The sequence below is a fragment of the Myotis lucifugus genome, unplaced genomic scaffold (assembly GCF_000147115.1).
Source record: "Myotis lucifugus unplaced genomic scaffold, Myoluc2.0 scaffold_167, whole genome shotgun sequence".
In the NCBI taxonomy this organism is placed as follows: Eukaryota; Metazoa; Chordata; class Mammalia; order Chiroptera; family Vespertilionidae; genus Myotis; species Myotis lucifugus.
The window spans coordinates 1,868,226-1,889,656 of record NW_005871215.1 but is presented as its reverse complement, the minus strand read 5'-3'; the positions used below and the strand labels follow the sequence as shown (position 1 = coordinate 1,889,656).

At 41.9% G+C, this 21,431-nt stretch overlaps 1 protein-coding gene across 2 annotated transcripts in view; it reads right to left on the bottom strand.

Moving 5' to 3' along the window:
• Nucleotides 1–8,324: 8,324 nt before the first annotated feature.
• PARP11 (poly(ADP-ribose) polymerase family member 11) overlaps nt 8,325–21,431 on the bottom strand; it is a 56,935-nt gene continuing 43,828 nt past the window's right edge. For both annotated transcript variants that reach the window (XM_006096067.3, XM_014462048.2), the window contains 2 exons: nt 12,978–13,129; nt 8,325–11,269 (listed from right to left, as the gene is read on the bottom strand). In XM_006096067.3, the coding sequence (XP_006096129.1) occupies nt 10,953–11,269; nt 12,978–13,129 (469 nt within the window). In that variant the 3' untranslated portion in view covers nt 8,325–10,952. The remainder of the gene's footprint in view (nt 11,270–12,977; nt 13,130–21,431) is intronic.

Sequence of the window (21,431 nt, the reverse complement as noted above, 5' to 3'; positions counted from 1 at the left end):
TATGCATTCCTTAGTTGCTTCTTGTATGCATTGTTGCTATTTTTTATTATAAAAATGTACAAAGAATTCTCAACAGAAAGTCATCAGATTAGAAGGGATATTAAAAATTATATTACCCTTATCCACAATCCTGTTCTGCCCCCAGCCCACTAGGGCTATCTGGAATGGACAAAATACAAACCTGTCTGGAAGCCAGCGGATGGATGGTAATGAATCTAAATCATATTCTATTTATGTTGCTTGGCCTTTCTATGCCTTGGCTTGTCTCTCCTGCATCCATTTCTTGTGCTTCCTGAGAGGTGAAGAACTGTGTTGAGATCTGACACACTATCATTCCAGTATGTCTTCCCTTAGACCAGCGGTTCTCAACCTGTGGGTCGCGACCCCTTTGGTGGTCGAATAGCCCTTTCACAGGGGTCGCCTAAGACCATCCTGCATATCAGATATTTACATTACGATTCATAACAGTGGCAACATTACAGTTATGAAGTAGCAACGAAAATAATTTTATGGTTGGGTCACAACATGAGGAACTGTATTTAAAGGGCCAGAAGGTTGAGAACCACTGCCTTAGACCATCTGGCCCTTTCACCATGACCTTACAGATCCCCTCCTCTTAGAACAATTCAATTAATAATAATAATTGTATCTAAGTGTTGAGCAACTAGCATATGTCAGACACTGTGCTAAGTGCTTTTCCTACTCACACGGCCTCAGGTAATTCTCACAACAACATTAAAGACAAGGAAACAGCTGTTCAGAAAAGCTGGGCAACTTCCCCAAGGCTTCATGCTCCAAAGTGGCAAAGCTGGTTCTGTAACCTAGGATGGTCTGACTCTAAAACCTAGGTTTTTCATTATAGCACATTGTTTTTCAAACACCAAATGAACCCATGACACATATATTTTTAAAACATTGATCTTACAATACATATATTTTTAATTCTCACAACAACATTAAAGACAAGGAAACAGCTGTTTGTGTGAACTAATATAAATTCAAAGTAAACATCATTACATAAAAGGGTACAGTCTTTGGTTCTGTAACCTAGGATGGTCTGACTCTAAAACCTAGGTTTTTCATTATAGCACATTGTTTTTCCCACGGCTGTGCTAAACCCATGACACATATATTTTTAAAACATTGATCTTACAATACATATATTTTTATAATGAAGGATATCAGTGCTAAGATGAGGCAAATACAGGCACATTGCAACAAAGTAAATTAAAATATTGCTGACTGGATTGGAAGTCGCGCCTGGGGTCCGGAAGTCACGCCAGCTCCCACACTGAAGTGCACCCTCCGGGGTCAGTTCTTCCTGTCCTCCTGAGTGGCAAGGTAGTATCTGACCCCACCGCAGTTTCATAGGGACAGTGTGAAATTATACCTTTAAAACATTTGTCATGGACCAAGTTCAGCTCCTCAAATTTTGAGAGAAGTGTGTCAGAAACATGCGTGTTGATACATCACAGATTCCAATTTTAAGCTAAATTTATGGCCCATCTTTTCTGACTCGTGTTTTGTAAAGAGTACAGAATGTGCCTATTGTGTTCTAAACTACTACCTTTACAACTATAAGAAACTGAGTGTCTTATTTGTGTCAAGGACGGCAGAACTTTGGGTCTTGGTAACTTGAGGAGGACAGAGCACACAGAGATAGCACCGCCGGTAGATAAGGAGCTGGAGAGGAAGGCAAGACAGAAGTTAGAGGGTTACCTATTTTTAGCTTGTCTCTGAAAAGATAAGGTTTATGGATTCAGAAAGTACTCAGTAATTATTTACTGAGTTAAATAAAACTTCATATGAGAAAAGGAAAGAAAATAATAGTGAATGATAGTATGTGAAAGGGTTGTTTAGGAAGAACTTTCAGACAGGCAAGATTCTAAACTAGTGGGAAGGGGCTCACTTTTCCTAGCAATGATCTCAAATAGGATACATAAATGCCCAGGTGGCTTTGACCAGGACATTTCCAGCCTGGTGCAAAAACAGGATTATTTGGTCCTCTGACCCTGCTCTCTAAAATGGGGAGGGATGAACTTGGTTCCCAGACCTGGCTGTGCCAGTTCTGAAGTCAGATGCTGCCACCTAGTGTTTGCTGCTCTCACCTCCCAATAACGTGGTCTCTCTCAGACCTAAATAGCAAAGGCATACCCACACAGAATCTACATTAAGGTATTTGTTGAACAGAGTACCATATTTTTCCGTGTATAAGACGCTATTTTTTTCTAAAACTGTTAGACTGAAAATCGAGGGGGGTCTTATACACAGAAGTCAGCCGAGGAGGGAGCTGCATGGGTGCGTAGCTGCCCACACCTTGTCAAACAGGCTTCCTCCAATCACCAGCCTTATTGTTACTGACGTGAGCTGATGCTGTCATTGGAGGGGGGTGTGGAGAGTGTGCAGATGCAAAGGGGTCTGAGCCCATAAAGGTGTCAAAAAATAAAAAGATAAATATTGGTAAGCGATTGTCTTACTCTGCAAAATGCAAACTGAATGTAATCAGCTATGCAAAAGAACATGGAAATAGAGCTGCAGAGAGACAATTTGGACCTCCTCCTACTGAGTGTATGATCAGACAGTGGAGAAAACAGGAAGAACAACTCCTTAAGATGACAAAAAAGAAGGAGGCCTTAAGAGGAAAACCAGCAAAATGGGCAAACTTGGAGCAGAGGCTTAAGACTGGGATTATGGAGCAGCGCCAGAGTGGCTTATGTGTGTCAACCAAGATTATACAACGTCAGGCAAGAATGTTTGCAAGCAAAATGAACATTGTTGATCTTATAGGAAAGGCGAAATGGTGCTTCAATTTCATCAGGAGAGAAGGGTTGGCCATGAGAGCACGAACAAAGTTAGCTCAGAAAATGCCACCAGTTTACAAAGATGATCTCACGTATATAGACAGTGACCCAGAAGACAGCAGTGATACAACAGAAGTTGAAGAAATTGATATGTCTGGAACTAATAGTGATGAAGAAGAGAGCAGCGATGCAACAGAGGCTGAATAAAGCGATATGCTGCATAATATCATAGTACTGATATGTAAACATCACCCGCAGTAATTACTAAATAAAAATGTGTTCTGTTTTATGTTTAAAATATTGATTTCTTAATTTTGGATTGGAAAAGTGGGGGAGCATCTTATACACAGAAAAATACGGTACTCTTGAGGAAAATATGAGTAGTCAGTACAGCCTTGAGACATGAGAATCAGAGTTCAGTCAGATCTTCCATGTGCTGACTACACAGAGGTACTTCAGGGAACATGCAGAGAACCTGTTGTGTGCACTTTGAATGGAAGACAGGCCCAGGTGATGGAATATGGGGGGAGGGGATTACAGATCGGGTAAGGATTGATTTTTTAACACTGAATCTCTAGTATTGCCAATGGGGGGCAGGTGTTTCTTGTCACTGAGAGTGTGCAGGCATAGCCTAGGGCAGTGATGGTGAACCTTTTGAGTTCAGCATGCCAGCATTTTTTGAAAAACCCTAACTTAAATCTGGTGCCGTGTCACATATAGAAATTTTTTGATATTTGCAACCATAGTAAAACAAAGACTTATATTTTTGATATTTATTTTATATATTTAAATGCCATTTAACAAAGAAAAATCAACCAAAAAAATGAGTTTGCGTGTCACCTCTGACACGTGTGTCATAGGTTCGCCATCACTGGCCTAGGGATAATTCTTTGCAGGAAAGTTGAAGAAGGCATTTAAAACAAGACACACAAAAAATGGTTGATTGAAGCAATCTTGAAATCTGTTCTTATGCTAGACTTTGAGCACCCTGCACATGGGGTTTTTACCATTGCATCCTATGTTTAACATAGTGGGTGGTATGTAGTAGGTATAGATACTCAATGTTTTGTTGAATGAATGAATATATTCATTTACCATTTCCATGAAGGAAGAAAACTAGCCCAAATAAAAATTACTCCATGAGAAAGAAAAATAAAGCATTCTGACATTTAGAAGCTGGCCTGGCATTCAGACTAAGCCATGTTATTCTCCTACTGAACATAAACTCTCAGAATACCAACCTCAGACAAAGATACTTGGAGACTGTGATAAAAATGAGATAAAACAAGGTCTCTTCATAATTTTGTCTAAGCACAGACAAAAATAAGCTCACTATGCCCCCCGCAGAATACCAAGCAGCCCAGCTCAGCCTAAGCAAGTGCCTGCTGCCTCTTTACAAGGGGCAGTTCCTCCTCCAGTAGTCCTTCTTCCTACAGACTGAGATGCCCAATCAGAGACTTGCCCTGCTTTTGACAGCTCCCAATCTAAGGCAAACCCCATTTCTTTAGATACTCCCCAATCACCTAACCCAGTGGTCAGCAAACTCATTAGTCAACAGAGCCAAATATCAACAGTACAACGATTGAAATTTCTTTTGAGAGCCTAATTTTTTAAACTTAATCTATATAGATAGGTACATTGTTATTAACTTAATTAGGGTACTCCTAAGGCTTAGGAAGAGCCACACTCAAGGGGCCAAAGAGCCGCATGTGGCTCGAGAGCCGCAGTTTGCCGACCACGGACCTAACCCTAACCCAAATCCTATAGGAAGTTCTTTCTAACTCCTTTACTAACATACTCCATAGTTCCCCACGGACTGTGCTCTCCCTCACTAAAATCCACTTAACTACAGGGCTGCTCTGGTAGTCTTTGGCTAAAGGGCATTGACCAAGTAAATGCTAAGGGGGGAAAAAGTATGCTCTTAACTCCAGTGCAGAGTGAATTCTATAAGAATCCCAGGTCTGTGAGGGCTGCATTAGTTACACAACACTTCCTAAAATTGGTCTTACTTATGACTACTAACATTTACTAAGACTTACTCCGTGTTTTCACAGGCAGTATTTCATCACACGAGGTAGGTGTTATCATTATCCTCATTTACAGACGAGGAGGCTAAAGCACAGAGAGGAGCCTCACGTGCAGACAGCTGGTAAGTGGCGGTGCCGGGATGCCACGTGGTCATCTGACTCCCAAGCCCAGGCTTCCGATAAATAGGACTTGGAAGGTGTGAGAGGTCTGTGAGCTTGTGTTCTGAGGGCAGGCAGCAGGGGTGACGGATACCTCTATATAACAAGCATCTTGATTCTCTCAGTAAATTGTATAAAAATCGACATAATCCATGCTCCTATCTCCACATACCCTTCAGCGCTGGTCCTGGTTCCCTTAACACTGACCCCCAGGGCCAGGTGCAGGAGTAGGGTTAGCACTCTGGTTCTTTAGGTGGCTTTGATTCTGTTACCTTAATTTTAATGATTAAAAAATGCTCCAATCTGCCTCCACCCCACACCTAGTTTTTCTCATTTCCCCAAAGCCTGTGTGGCATTAGCTGGGTGTAGCCAGGGGGATTAAAATCAACCCTTCACCGTCACTCATCTTTCAGGTCTCCACAGCCACGTGTCACTTCCAAGGGAAGCCTTCTCTGATCCCCTAGGATAGGTTGATCCCTTCATCACAGGCGCTCATACTGGCCTGAACTTCCCCTCTGTTAAACCTATCATTCTTGTTCAGCTCAGCATCTGCCCCTCCCTGCTAGACTTCAAGTTCATGAGGGCAGGGCCATGTTGGACTGGCACACTGCAGGAACTCAGAGTTGCCACCTTGATGGGTGGTAGAGATTTGGGGGGAACCAGGTCAATTTCTTTTCCTTCCTGTTCCAAACTCTTGCTTCCTAATGCATCATGATCCTTGCTCTAGTGTATTTCTTGACCCAAACTCAAAAATTGTCATCAGTCAGACCAGATGTTGAAACCTAGAAATCTTTCAGGTCTTTTTCTTTTAACAATAGTCTGATCGGTCCTTCATAAACTTCACCTTCTGAAAAGTAAACCTTACCCCCCTGTGAGTTATCCAAGGTCACACTAAATCAAACAGCAAAGCCAGAAAACTCCGATTCAGCAACTCCCAAAATGGTCCTTGCTCTTCTTAAAAGGATAAGAGGAAATGGACTTCAATACTGATTCTCTAAGAATGTTAATCAAATGTGGACTTATAATGCCTGCAGATACTACATGTTATCTAGGAGACATTAAACTGAAATGAGCCCTTCAGGAAAGGATATTTTCTAAAAAGGAACAGGAAAACACAAGAAGGGCAATCTGTATTTATAATTAATTAGAGGCCCAGTGCACAAAATTCGTGCACTGGTAGGGTTCCTAGCAGCTGCTGGCTGCTGGCCGGGTACTCCCTCCCTTCCCCCGGCTGGACCTGCCCCCTGGTCAAACTCCTGGATGAATGCCTGGCTGAGGGGACAATTTGCAGACTATGCTTTTATTATATAGGATACTGCAAAAATAATTTGAATCAAATTCTGATTGTGACTCCCCTAAACTGGCTTACCAAAGTGAAGTTAGCATGAGCCAGAATCAGCATCAGCATATTGTATAACCTCTCAGGAGAGGGCACAATAAGGCTTTTCAGCTGCAGAAAACACCAATGTCTTTGGCATAATCCTATGTTCCAATCTCATGAGAAGCCACTTAAAAATGAATAAGACTGATGCTAAATTCTTAGATACACAGCCACACAACGAGAAAGTTCAAATCAAAGCCAGGTTCTTAGCCTACAGTGCTAAAGAATGAAAGCCAAGCAATTAGAGCCGAAAAAATGCATTCTACAGTCTTACAGCAGGAGACTGAGCTCAGTTATAGCAAGGAAGTTCTTATCTGGGTGCTGGAAATAAAAAAGACATATTTTTTTTAAAACTTTCTATTGATTTTTAGAAAGACAGTGAGAGGGAGAGAAACACTGAGCCTGCAGCAACCTGGGCATGTGCCCTGACCGGGAATGGAACCGACAACCTTTCAGTGCAAGGGATGATGCCCAGCCAACTGAGCCACATCAGCCAAAGCTAAACAAGTCATCTTTTTATCAAATACAGTTCAGTACATGAAGGGGCAGGGCAGAGAGAGACTGCACAACCTACCCAAGCCTGGAGTTTTTGAAAAACCTCAGAAGTAAACTACCTCTGCAAAAAAGTGAAGGTTAATGGATGAACTCTGAATGTCTTTCCTAAATATTTAGGGCTCACCTCTCCTATATTTATTACTCACACCAACCAGGAAGCCCACAGAGAATCGTGTACTTGGCCTGGCCAGCGTGGCTCAATGGTTGAGCATCAACCTATGAACCAGGAGGTCACGGTTCGATTCCCAGTCAGGGCACATGCCCGAGTTTTGGGCTCGATCCCATTGTAGGGTGTGCAGGAGGCAGCTGATCAACGATTCTCTCATCATTGATGTTTCTATCTCTCTTTCCCTCTCCCTTCCTCTCTGAAATAAATAATTTTTTTAAAAAGAATCATGTACTTCATATTTCTTTGAAACATTCATTTCTTCCATCACCGTTGCCTCAAGCAACATCATAAAATTATTCATAGGAAGTGCGGCAGGGCGGCTCTTTTCACCAAACCTCTTCCTGTATATTAGCACAAAGGGCTAAAAATAAGTACAATCCCTTTGCTACAGTTTCTAACCAAACATAATTTTTTAGAAGGCTTGTTTTTCCTTTCCTGGCTAATCTTCATTTCCCTTTAATTTTCTCTTTTACAAGAACAAAACCCATAATTTCATCTAGAAATGGACTATCTCTGTTTCAAGCAATACGTTTATTGAAAACAACACAAACATCCTTCCCATGGAGGGAGGACAATCTGGGACAAAGCACACCGAGGACCTGGGACACGGTTTCCAGTGCTGTTCCTGCGACCTGGGAGGGGACCTCAAACACCAGATGGCTAGAAACAAAACTTATAAACATGTCACATTTCTACATCATCAGTCAGAGCTCAATTGAATTTTCCTAACAATGAACCTTAATTATAGCCCAAGATTTAGACAGAGTGGGACATGATTTTAGTAGATATAAAACTTGATTTGTTTCCACAGGTGAGCCTTGATCATTCTGTCTCTCATTTCTCTCAGCTTTAAAATTAAGATATCTTTTGATACCTGCCTTTTTGCCAATAGAAGCTTAAAGATGAAGTGAAATGCCTAACTCACTTCAAAAGGAGTTACTGTGAACATGCTGGGAGGGGCTGGTTGGAGGCAGGATGGCGCAGGGAGCGCGCTGAGGAAAGGTGCGGCCACAGGCATTAGCCCTTGGTCTGTTTTGAAATTTTCAACAGCACAGAACAAGTAATTTTCCTCACAGGTTATCTGATTAGGGTAATGCAAACTGAGAAGAAACTTTACCCATCTGCAAGTGGGTTACACAGAGGTACAAGCAACAAACTCCTTTCATTTGAGCTGAAAATTTAGGCTTAAATAATGAATGGTGGAGATGAGACACAGAAATCACCGAAACAAGTATGTGGCATACACAGACAACCAAGACCTGTGATGGAGAGCTTTAATCACCACATGTAAAAACAATATTTTCACATATCAAAAATGGCTCCAAATTCTTTACCATCATCATCACAGTAGAGAGATGAAAGTCACACTAGTACAAAAACCTTCCTGCTCATAACAGCAAGATTTATGAAACTTTCTTTATAAACACTTTTTTTTTACCCTGAGGCTGATATCACCAAAGTGTAAAAGAAAGGTCACTATCAGCTGGGATTCATTCAATGTAGAATATTTTAAATCACTGATTCTTTAACCTGGAGTGGCTTCTCTTCCCTCGCCCACCCCTACTATGTGATGCCAAGAAGAAAAGGTGACAAGTGGATGGGTCCAGACCAGCATGTATAACATACTGACACCATGATTCTCAACTCAATCTACTGATCAACACAGAGAAACTGAATTTTAGTGTCAATTAACTCAATGCTGTCACATTAAAAAATGATCTCAATTGGCTCTTTCTTGTAAAAGGAGAGTTAACAGTAGATTCTCAAATAGTTCTTTCTTACAATGTCTACTGCAGTGCACTCTGCTTCCTACAGATGAGCCAACTAATTAAGTTCACACAGATTGCCTTGCACATCTCAGCTCTGGGCTCTTAGTCACCCGGAGATGAAATCTGCACATGTCTAAATGAAAAATAACCCCCAGACATTATAATAGTTATTCCAGTCAAGTGATGGGAGAGGAAATCATGTTAAATCAGAAAAAAAAGACAGCCATGTTGGAGACTATGTGAACATTTTGGTGTGTAAAAATAAATAGCACAAAAGATTTTCAAAAATCTAAATTCCTAATGTCTCTAAAGAAGTTCTTTGTGAACAGGGCTAGAGCAATGGTGTACTACCACTCCCAAGGCAGCCTGTGGGCTTTTTCTCAGCTATTTCCATGATGATTTCTGACTATTTCTAAAATATGTTCTTTCTAAATATTCACAGCACTTCATCAAAAGTGGCTGCTAGTCTGCATATCTGAGTCAGGAAATCTTTGCTGTCATTTACTTTTAATTGGTATTATACCAGTACACGCAATTTCCTGTGTACTGCTTACTTTCGACTCACAAATACGAGTGTTCTGGGCTATAATAAATGCGGAGATAGTAGGTAAAGAATCACCAACCTAATCTTGCTCCATACTCTTCATTTTTATTATGCTTAGATGCCTTCCCAATTCAAATGACTGAACTGAACAACACAGACATGAACATTTACTGGATTTTTCTTGAGAAGTTAAATTGTATTCACTAACTCTCAGCTAAAACTGGGTGAGGCTAATGAAGACAATTCAGTATTAGATTGAAGGTTTTCTTGAAAATGATTGATACAAGTGTTCTTTTTTTTTTCTTTCTTTCAGGTAGAACTATTGAATATTAAGGCTGGAAAAACTGTTAACAATTGTATGGCCAATCCCTGATCTGATACCTGAACTCCTATACAACATATCTGCCAAGTTGCCCGGCGTCTGCCAGAATACCTTTAGGGGCAGGAAGCTGTTGCAACATTACTTCTCCTAGAATCGGATAGCAAGACAGAAAGAACAGGGAAACAAACTTCCATTAAACATGATAATGAATTTTGTCTAACTTTTCAAGAGAGTTAGCAGATTGTCAATTGCTACTGAAAGGAATAAACCAGATTTGTTCCATGCATCCAATGATTCAAAATGGGGAAATACAATTCGGAAGTGAATTTTATAAATCACTGTTGAACAGCTGTGTGTGTGTGGTAGTTGGGAAGCAGATAAAAATATCTTACAAGTAATCATTGTCAGAACCCCAAAACAAAGGGAAAATATGTGTTTTAAATAGTAAATAAAAGTTTTGCTTTAAAGCTGCAATAAACACCTTGTGCAGCAAGTCTTAGTACAAGAATTCCAGAGCCTCGGTGGATGAACTGCAGGCTAACGACAGCTGCGGCACTTGTCAGTTCAGATGCAGGAGACAGCGGAGTGACAGGAGCAATCTGAGACTGCAGCCTGCCATCCTGGGCGGACAGAAGCAGGGACTCTACCTTGATTTTCTCCTTCTGGCTTGTTTGGCAGGACTGCAAATAATTTTCTTATTTCCTACTTCTCTCAAGAATACTCAGGCTGCTTCAAGGTTTCAGAAGACCAACAAAGCAACATGTAGATTGGTGGACAGTAACATCAGAATTCAACTTACAAAGGTTCAGTTCCTCTGAAGCAACCAGCTTATGTCTATAACTTATTTTCTGAACATATATAGGAATCAGTCTATCTCACCTGAAAACGTTCATCCTGATAACACACAGAGAAACTTTAATAACTCTAAATGACCATGCTAACTGAGACTCCGCTGATTCAGTTTTGAGTGGTATCTTTCACCGCGAGGTGTTAAAATGGCAATGGTGTCCATCTTTAACAAACAAGACGGTGAACAACTAGCAGGAACAAAACAACAATAAAACCAACCTTAAAGTCAGTATGTCTTTTTATAGGGAGTCCACTTTTTCTCTCATATCTGTTTCAAAAGTGTCAGATAATTAACATTAGTGGCTAGATGACATGAGAGCAAATCTTCCTGCAAGAAAGAATAAACTTCCTTGACCACTGAGATTTGTAAGTTGGATCAATGAAAGTCTATTAAGTACTCAGGATAGATCTGGTTGGCATCAAACACCACAAAGATCTTTGGATTCCAGGTGTCGTCCACACAGCTGTCATATAAGTTCACATAGCTACCGTCTTTGGAAGGAGGTCGCATGTATTTGGAGTCTCCATTTATATAATCTCCAATCAGCACTCGAGCAAGAAACATAGATTTATACGTTCTAAATAGATGCCGATTTTGCAGGCTTACACCATGAATTTGGAATGTGTTTCCATGTTTTATGTCATCTTTGCAGAAGCGACTGGAGTAAGCAGCATCTCTAGCAAAGTAGGTTCCTTAAAAAAAAGAACCAAGAAAAAAGAAAGCCAAGATTAAAGACTACCCTGAAGAATACATGAAACACAAGAAAAAAACATTCTGTTAGGGCAGTGGTCGGCAAACTCATTAGTCAACAGAGCCAAATGTCAACAGTACAACGATTGAAATTTCTTTTGAGAGCCAAATTTTTTAAACTTAAACTATATAGGTAGGTACATTGTTATTAACTTAATTAGGGTACTCCTAAGGCTTAGGAAGATCCACACTCAAGGAGCCAAAGAGCCGTATGTGGCTCGCGAGCCGCAGTTTGCCGACCACGGTTTAGGGGAATAGACACATGGAATTGTATAACAGAAATAGATGTGAAATTTCCTCCTATGTAGATCTTTAAGAACAGAAGTTTATCTGTTATGGATGGCTGTGATTCAGACTGCCATAGGGATAGATTTGTTAGTATGGACCAGTCCCCACCACCAACTCCATCACTCCGCACCAAAAAGTAGTGCCAGACTTGTTTTCAAAAAAAATCTTACAAAGAAATCCAATATGTGAGACTGATACAAACTATTTCTGTGATTAAAAGTGTGGCAGGACCTGAGTTTTAATTGTTTGGACTCCCTCCCATTTCTATTTCCTTCCACCGCTTTCCTCCCCCGCTTCCCTATACAGCAGCCACTGAAGCCCTGGAGAGCACAGTGGAAACTGCTGGTCTACAGAGATGATTTCAAACCCCAGGTACCGCATTTCCATGATACAGAGCAACAATTCAATGATATGTCTGGAAATAATAGAACTCTATGTCCTGAGCGTGCAATGCTGTTCACATCCGACCACCCAACAGAACAATTTCACTGGTTCAGTGCCTATTTGGGAAAACTCAGTAAAGCATCTGACTCTTGGGAGGACTGACATCATTATGGGGACACTTACTCTAAAAATTTTTGAAAAGTAATTGCAATGTCTCGTATTACCCAGTACTGATGGGATTTATGTAACACTTTTCTGATCCTCTTACAGTTAAAGAAATAAAATGGACTTTTTGGTAGTTATTTTTAAAATGTATTTACTTTTTAAAAATAGAGCACACCCTAATCCTAAATGGTAGTCAGTTGTCTTGATGGAAGTAAGGTACAAAGCAAGAACCAGCAAAATAAATGTTGATCCCTTACATTCCCCCCTCATCTCTCTCCTTAATTTGCTTGGGTAGTGGGCATAAATTGGAGAACTTGGACTTTCATGCTTTCATGACATTAGGAAAAAGGTGAGGATTTCCCCTATTATTCTTTATTGCTCATTAATATTCTTTTCTAAAAAAAAAACAAAAACAAAAAATACTAGTACCTAGACCTGTGCACAATGTACATTAATTTATTTGATAGTTCTCTCTTTATCTGACATAAAAGTTTTAGTTTTATCCAAGCAAAGGACTTATACATGAAAATTAAATGTAATGCAAAAATCAGTGAACATGGACATGATGTCCTGTGAATGACTGGGAGCGGGGCGCGATCTAACCCGGCAGGGCATAAAGGTCTTACTTCTATCTTGTACAGGCAGGAGGTGGCTTTTCTGTGGCTCAGAACCTCTGAGGGTGTGCTGGGAACCTCGTACATAACTTTTAACTTAATAACTGTCAAACCCCTGAATTACAGAACAGTCAATTGTCTCTAAAGAGAGGAGATTCGCTCCTAGGACCTGAATCGAACCTGGAATTCTGATAATTACCTTTTCCAAAGAGAGCACCATGTATACCGTTTATCCTCCAATCAAAGTTATGAATGCAAATTGCTTCCACAAATTCACTGCTGGTACCATGAAACAGCATTTGTTCATTGATCTGAGGCACACCGCTTTTTTTTTTTAGTTGAGCCTTTTTCCTAAAAACACAATACACACAGACATAAAATACACAGAAATATACCATAAGTGGCAGTTATTAATTTTTCAAGGAGAAAAATTCAGTAGAAAACATGAACCAGAAAACCTTCTTTAACATAAATCATAAATGGACAAAGCAGCTCTGAAGAAGAATCTCAAATGCTCTTGGACACATAAGTCATCTCATCAAAAATTATTAGTTAACATTGAGACTTAAGGTTGAAAATTACACTCAAAACTATAGATATGTCAGATGATGCCCCATTATTAAAAAGGTGATTGCCTAAACCAGCCAAGTTTTACAGATGCCTAAAAATGGCACTATAAACAATTAAATAATACAAAGTTCACAGAGTCTTTAAACAGTGAATTCCTTGAGCAGGGACTATGCCTTAATCTTTTTATCCTCAGAGATTAGAAAATATTGGTTGAATTAAACTGAATTAAGTCATCCAATTCAACCTCTTCCCAATGGACAAATCTCTTTTAACAATGTAGGGCTGATTGTAACAGTGAAAAACATACAAACAAACTGAAAACAGCTTAAAAATCTTTCATAGAAAAATGAGTAAATAATTACTTATTTATACATGAAAGTTAAAAGTAATAAACTAGACTTACACGTATTAACAAATAACTCTTGAAAAATAATGTTGAATGTAAAAAGAATGTTGCAAAAAAAGGCATATGACTCAAAATAATACTGTATGTTGTATAAGTATACATGTATAGGTAATAAAGAATATAAAGATATGGACAAGAAGGTATCGCACCAACCTCACGAGGAAGAAAGAAAACAGGATGGGATTGGGGTAAACACTTCACCTGTATCTGTAATGCTTTATATCTTAAAAAGAAAAACAAAACTGCTACAAAGAAGAAAATGTGACAAATATTAAAATGTTAAAATTTGATTGGTAGGTACACAGGTGTCTGTAAACTCTGCTGCATTTTCATTTTAAAAACATTTCATAAAAACCATTTAAAAATGAAAAAGAATCCCTCCCCCATCATACCTCTAAATAGCTATTTAACAGCTGCTTCAATTCAGACCAGGGTCAAGTGCTCACAGCTTTGCAACACAGCACAACCTATCTGCAATTAGCTGTAATTGTTAGAAAGTATGTCCATCCTAATACTGAACCAAAATCTGCCTTCCTATTACTTCTATTGATTTGTCTTAGTTTTTCTGTTTTGAACACAGAACAATTGAAATATTCTTATACAAAACCACTCTGAAAATATCCAAAATTAACTATGAACACTGACCTCGGCTTTCTTTTCTAGGTTAAATATACACCACTAGAGGCCCAGTGAACAAAATTCGTGCACGGGTAGGGTCCCTAGGCCTGGCTGTTGAACAGGGTTGATCAGGGCCTTCGGCTTGGCGGCTGGGGCCTTCCTTTGTTCCATGTCGCTCCCTGGTGGTCAGCGCACGTCATAGCGAGCAATCAAACTCCCGGTTGAACTCCCAAGGGGACACTTTGCATATTAGCCTTTTATATATATAGACAGAGACCCAGTACACAAAATTCGTGCATGGGGGGGTGCATCCTCTCCAATCCGGGACCCCTTGGGGGATGTCTGACTGCCTCTCACAATCCAGGACTGCTGGCTCCTAACCGCTTGCCTGCCTGCCTGCCTGATCACCCTTAACCACCTCTGCCTGCCTGATCGCCCCTAACCACCTCTGCCTGCCTGATCGCCCGTAACTGCTCCCCTACCGGCCTGATCGCCCCTAACTGCTCCCCTACTGGCCTGATTGCCCCTAACCACCTCTGCCTCACCCCACACCCGGGACCCAGGCTTCCCTCCCTCTGGCTGGCCGCAGACACCCAGGACCCGGGCCGGCTTCACCCAAGCCGGCCGCAGCCACAGGGGACCATGGGCAGGTGGCTTCACCTGGGCCACAGCCGCAGGAGCCCGGGACTGTGGGGCGGGTGGCTTGTCCCTCTCCCGGGCCACAGGCGCAGGCGCAGGCACAGCCACTGGCGCCCGGGACTGTGGGATGTGTGGCTTGTCCCTCTCCTGGGCCGCAGGTGCAGGTGCAGCTGCTGGCGCTCGGGACCACAGGGCAGGCGGCTTGTCCCTCTCCTGGGCCACAGTCTGGCTGGTCCCCACTCCTCTGTCACAAGCTCATTTGTGCCTGGCTGGTCCCCACTCCTCTGTCACGAGCTCATTTGTGCCTGGCTGGTCCCCATTCCTCTCTCCCCAGTGTTGAGTGTCTGAGCCGTTATGGCATGACAGCGTGAGGGCATGGTGATCATTTGCATATTAGCTCTTTATTATTAGGATTCCATCAGCTATTCCTCACTCAGCACAGCCTTTCTTTTTCCATCCTGGACAGCCCTTAGTTGACGAGAATCTGCTGGATCCCTTCTAGTTTATAATGTTGGTAGGAATTAGAAGCAGAGTCCAGATATCTCAGACAGCACTGACTCTACCAGCACACACTGAATTTATTTTGTAGCAGGGGCACCACACTGATGATAAGTTTGAGTCAATTAAAACTCCCAGAACTTTCTCAAACTAGACTCCTCTCAGCTTTCTATATTTGTACAACTGATTTACAAACCTAATGCAGTACTACATTTATTTCAATTAAGCTTTATTTTTAAATTCATGCACGGTGCGGTCCCTAGGCCTGGCCGGTGACCAAAGTGTGAGGTCTGGCGTGGAAGGACAGGTCCCAGCTGACCTCTGGGCCCTGAGTCCCCCCTCCACCTGAGTCACCGCGACCGAGTCCCCACGCGGAGATGTGGTGAGCGCAGCCGGGAGCTGTGGGCGGGGGCACAGCGAGGACCTCTGGGCCACCCAGTGGTGCTGCATGAAAGCCAGGCAGGCAGCGTACTCTCTCCAGGCCAGGCTTACAGACCGGCTCCTGTGCGAACAGATGGGGAGCCCGACCAGCCCCTGTGGTCCTGGTGGCTGCTACCTGGCTCACCTGGAAGAGGCTGCACGGGTGGGGGGGGGGGGCAGGCTCCTCACTGGCACCCAGCATCTGAGTGCGGGGTTTCCCCGACGCGCGAGACCTGGCATCCCCAGGGGAGGTAGCAGGGGGTGTGAGAGTGAGCTCAGCAGGTAGCCCACATTCTCACCGACCCTCTGTCCTCATCACTCCCACCCCCAGGTAGCCAGCGAGAGGTCGCAGCCCCCCACCCAGGCACCGCGGGAGGTTGGTTGTCGCCACCCACTCCCAGTTCCCTGTCCCAGCCTGGGACCCCGCCCAGCTGGGGGTAGGGACCCAGGAAGTTGGCCGCCAGCCCCAAGGTGGGATCTCAGCCCTTGGCCCCCCGGGGAAAGGGGACGTGTCTGCTGCCACCCACCTCCAGTTCCCCGTCCCAGCCTGGGCCCTGGCCCTGATTGGGCGATGGGGGCCTGCTGGCTGGGGGGAGGGACCGAGAGGTTGGCCGGCAGGCCCCATCCGGCAATCGGGGCCTGGGGGCCCGAGGCAGCTCCTGCGTTGAGTGTCTGCCCCTTGGTGGTCAGTGCACATCATAGCGACTGGTCATTCCAGTCATTCCATAGTAACAGTCGCTTAGGCTTTTATATATATAGATAGCAATTTAAAAATGCAGAATTTATTTTAAAAACAAACATGCAACTTAGTGATTATGCAGGGGAAAAGGGGATACTTGCATTTAAATGATGAAAGAATTGGAAATGTATATGGTTGTTCTCAAGAGTCATTTGGCAATATGTATCAAAATTTAATGTCTATGCTTTGGTCTACTATTGATAGTCTTTTCAAACCATTAAGCATAACTTAGAAGGATGTGCATTAAACAAATATTTTTGCAGAAAAAGCCAGCATGTTTTCACTAACAATAAATTATGTCTTTTTTTAAACTTTATGTACTTACTTTTTAATCCTTTGAGTGCCAACCAATATCCCAGGAACTATGCTAAAATTGCCAAGGCATTTTTGCTGATTTTACAGCAGTTTAGGAAAAAAATTATGAATCACAAGTAAATGAAGTTACATATTCAAAAACTTAAGGAAACCTTTACTACATTTGTTTTCATCTTTGACATCTATTGTTTGCTGATTGTATTATAAAATACTAGTAGAAAAAAATAATAAAAGCAGACTTAGAACTGGACGCCATTTTGAAGCTTTAGGGCTACAAAATCTGAGTAAACTTCATAAAATCGTAGTACCTGTAAAAAATTAGGCAGATAGATGCCAGTGGTCAATTTTAGAACTACAAACATTGGGCATCATAAGTAATCTGCACTTAGGTGCCATCTGTCAATAAAGAGTGAACTACTAGCATCTAATAGTGACACTGCAGGAGGAGCGCGATAGCACTCCCGGCACTTTTGGCGAAAGACAGGAGGAGCGCGATCGCACTCCCCGGCACTCTAGGGGTTAAATAATGCATATCTGTTGCTTTTCTAAGAAAAAAATATTCTTTTAAAAAAAGATAATCATATTGTTTTGACTCACTGTTTCAGTCTTCTAAGATCATTCTGACTCCTGATTCATTCAGACAGCAAGTAAGCTACCCATTCTAGTTTTGAATCTTTCAAAAGTATGATAAGCAAGCCTTCCACATTTTCATCCAAATTTCTGATAAAAATGTTGAAGGGCTCAAGAAGACAGCATGCATGCCATTCAAGTTCCCCTTTGCATAAGACTTTTATCCGGGTATTAATTTTTCTCTTTATATTTATTCACCTGGCACACACTTCTCTATCTTGCCTCCATCATAAGAACTTTTTCAACCACTTTGTGGAAATCAACTTACACTAAGGGGCTCACCCAACTACTACTATGGCGAGCCTCTTACTTGGGCATTAGTAAATCTACACTGTTTTTTTCTAAGTAAACATTGTTTAATATACATCCCTTTAAGGTCAAGCTTCATGGTCTATAATGATTAGAATCCACTCTAAAATCAGCATATTCAAACATCACTACTTTTCAGGCACAGATTAGAATGAATTTTGATTTGAAAATTCACTCTAGTCTCTCTTAGATAAATGAAATGTTGATTAAAGAGTCAAGTGTGTAGACATTAAAACCTGCTCGGTCACTGGATTGAAAATAGTGTCACCAGTTGAAGGCAGAATGGAATGGGCTGGTCAAAGCTTTGCATCCCCACTGCATGGATTATTCTAGTGCCTACTGCTAGGGCACTTGTGAAATGTGGAGACTCTCATACTATGACCTTGGTGTTCCAGAAAGGTTAGTGTTGAGTTCTAGGGCCTCCTGGACTTCAGTTAAACTTTTGGGGAAAATCATAGGATTCAAACTACACTAAATCCTGCCCAACTTTGCCCAATCCCATGTTAATTTATTCTTTTTTTTATTGTGCAGCGGTTCTCAACCTGTGGGTTGCGATCCCTGAAAATACATCCTGCATATCAGATATTTTACATTACGATTCATAACAGTAGCAAAATTACAGTTATGAAGTAGCAACGCAAATAATTTTATGGTTGGGGGTCACCACAACATGAGGAACTGTATTAAAGGGTCGCGGCATTAGGAAGGTTGAGAACCACTGGAAGTTCTTACCAATAGTAGTACATATGTCTCCTTTTCCCCCATTGACCTCCCCCCCGACCTCCCCGCCCTGGCACATGCCCTCACCTCCCTAGTGTCTGTGTCCATTGGTTATGCTTATATTTATGCACACAAGTCCTTTGGTTGATCTCTTACCACCTCCCCAACCCTCCCCACTGAAGTTTGACAGTCTGATCGATGCTTCTCTGTCTCTGTATCTATTTTTGTTCATCAGTTTATGAGGTTCATTATATTACACAAATGAGTGAGATCATGTGATATTTATCTTTCTCTGACTGGCTTATTTCGCTTAGCATAATGCTCTCCAGTTACATCCATTCTGTTGCAAATGTAAGAATTCCTTCTTTTTTATAGCAGTGTAGTTTTCCATTGTGTAGCTGTAGTTTACTAATCCACTCATCTGCTGATGGGCACTTAGGCTGTTTCCAAATCTTAGCTATTATAAATTGTGCTGCTATGAACATAGGGGTGCATATATCCTTTCTGACTGGTGTTTCTGATTTCTTGGAATATATTCCTAGAAGGGGTAGTACTCGGTCAAATGGGAGTTGTAGTTTTAGTTTTTTGTGGAAACGCCGTACTGTTTTCCACAGTGGCTGCACCAGTCTGCATTCCCACCAGCAGTGCACGAGTGTTCCTTTTTGTCTGCATCCTCTTCAGCATTTGTCGTTTGTTGATTTGTTAATGATAGCCATTCTGACAGGTGTGAGATGGTACCTCATTGTCGTTTTGATTTGCATCTCTCGGATGATTAGTGACTTTGAGCATGTTTTCATATGTCTCTTGGCCTTCTATATGTCCACTTTCGTAAAGTGTCTATTTAGGTCCTTTGCCCATTTTTTTTATTGGATTGTTTATCTTCCTTTTGTTAAGTTGTATGAGTTCCCTGTAAATTTTGGAGATTAAACCCTTATCAGAGATAACATTGCATATATGTTCTCCCATGAAGTGGGCTTTCTTGTTGTTTTGTTGATGGTTTCTTTTGCTGTGCAGAAGCTTTTTATTTTGATGTAGTCCCATTTGTTAATTTTCTCCTTAGTTTCCATTGCCCTAGGAGCTGTATCGGTAAAGATATTGCTACAACAAATGTCTGCTATTTTGCTGCCTATGGCTTCTTCTAAGATTTTTATGGTTTCCCATCTTACGTTTAAGTCCTTCATCCATTTTGAGTTTATTTTTGTGTATGGTGTAAGTTGGTCATTTCTGAACTTACTGAAAGTATTGTAGCACCCACCTCTCAAAGATCTCTTAAGTTTGCCCACCCTCTCAGGGACTGGAATGCCAAAAGGACTAAATGAGATGTGCTATGCACTCTGAGCAGCAGCAGGGATATCTTCATGTTCTGGATTGAACTATGTTTGCCTAGGTTTGAACCAGTGGTTCTCCATTCTGGCTGGATACTTGCAGAACTTTTTAAAGATAATGTCAGAACTTGGAGGTTCTGATGTGGTGGGTCAGGGGTGGGGGTAGATAGCTCTACTTGTTAAGGAGCTCCACAGGTGATTCTGATATGCAGCCAGGGCTGAGGGTCTCTGATCTCAATCCACATTCTCCAACATTCATAATGAGATAACAGCTTTCATTGTTCTTTTTTCCTTGCCACCTTTTCCTGGATCAACTAAACCACCACCTCTCTCTGCTCGTAAACGGCTGAAATAAGTCAAACAACATCCCTCTGATTTCCACAAATTCACACATTCTAACTAAGCCTTCAGCACTGATGGAAATCCTATAGTTCCCAAGTTAGCTTTTTCTCCCCCATTATCACAATGGCCATTTCAAATCGCTCCTTTTCCTCTATCTCTCCCTCTTACCCACACCTCCTTAATATCATTACCTATAGGCAACCTCAATTCTTATTTCACAAAGGAAACTGAAAGTATCAGGATGGAGCTCCCAACCTAATTCCTGTCCTCATCTCCTACTTCTCCTTACTTATAATGTAACTGGACCACCTTTGTCTATCTCTTAACATACGTTCTATCCCATCACACCTCTTTAGGAGACTTAATCCATCAATTACCCTTGCCTCTCCTGTCCTTTAAACTCTCCCTGTCCATAGGCTCTTTCCTATTATAATGTAAACATGCTCATGTCTACCTGATCTTTTACTTCAAAAAACATAAAACAGAAACACCCTTCCCAACTCTACATTACCCATCTTCTCAGATCTCTCATTCTCTTCACTGCCAAGCTTCTTGAAATACTGGTCAACATTTGCTGTAAATACAATACATGGTGGGGCAAAAGGAGGTTTACAGTTGTGAGTACATGACCATTTATTAATTACTGTATTATTTTTCCATCTGAAAAACTGTAAGCCTACTTCTGCCCAACCCTGTATAGCGTCTACCAACATTGCTCTCATCAAAGGTGCCAATGACCTTTCTGTTGCAGAATCCAAAGGATATCCTGTATAATAAAAGGCTAATATGCAAATCAACCGAACAGTGGAACAACCGGTCACTATGACATGCACTGACCACCAGGGGGCAGACACTCAGTGCAGGAGCTGCCCCCTGATGGTCAGTGCGCTCCCACAGGGGGAGCACTGCTAAGCCAGAAGCCAGGCTCACGGCTGGTGAGTACAGTGGTGGTGGTGGAAGCCTCTCCTGCCTCTGCAGCAGCGCTAAGGATGTCTGACTGCCAGCAGGGAGTGGGCCTAAGCTGGCAGTCGGACATCCCCCAAGGGCTCCCAGACTGCAAGAGGGCGCAGGCTGGGATGAGGGACCACCTCCCCGAGTGCACGAATTTTGTGCACTGGGTCT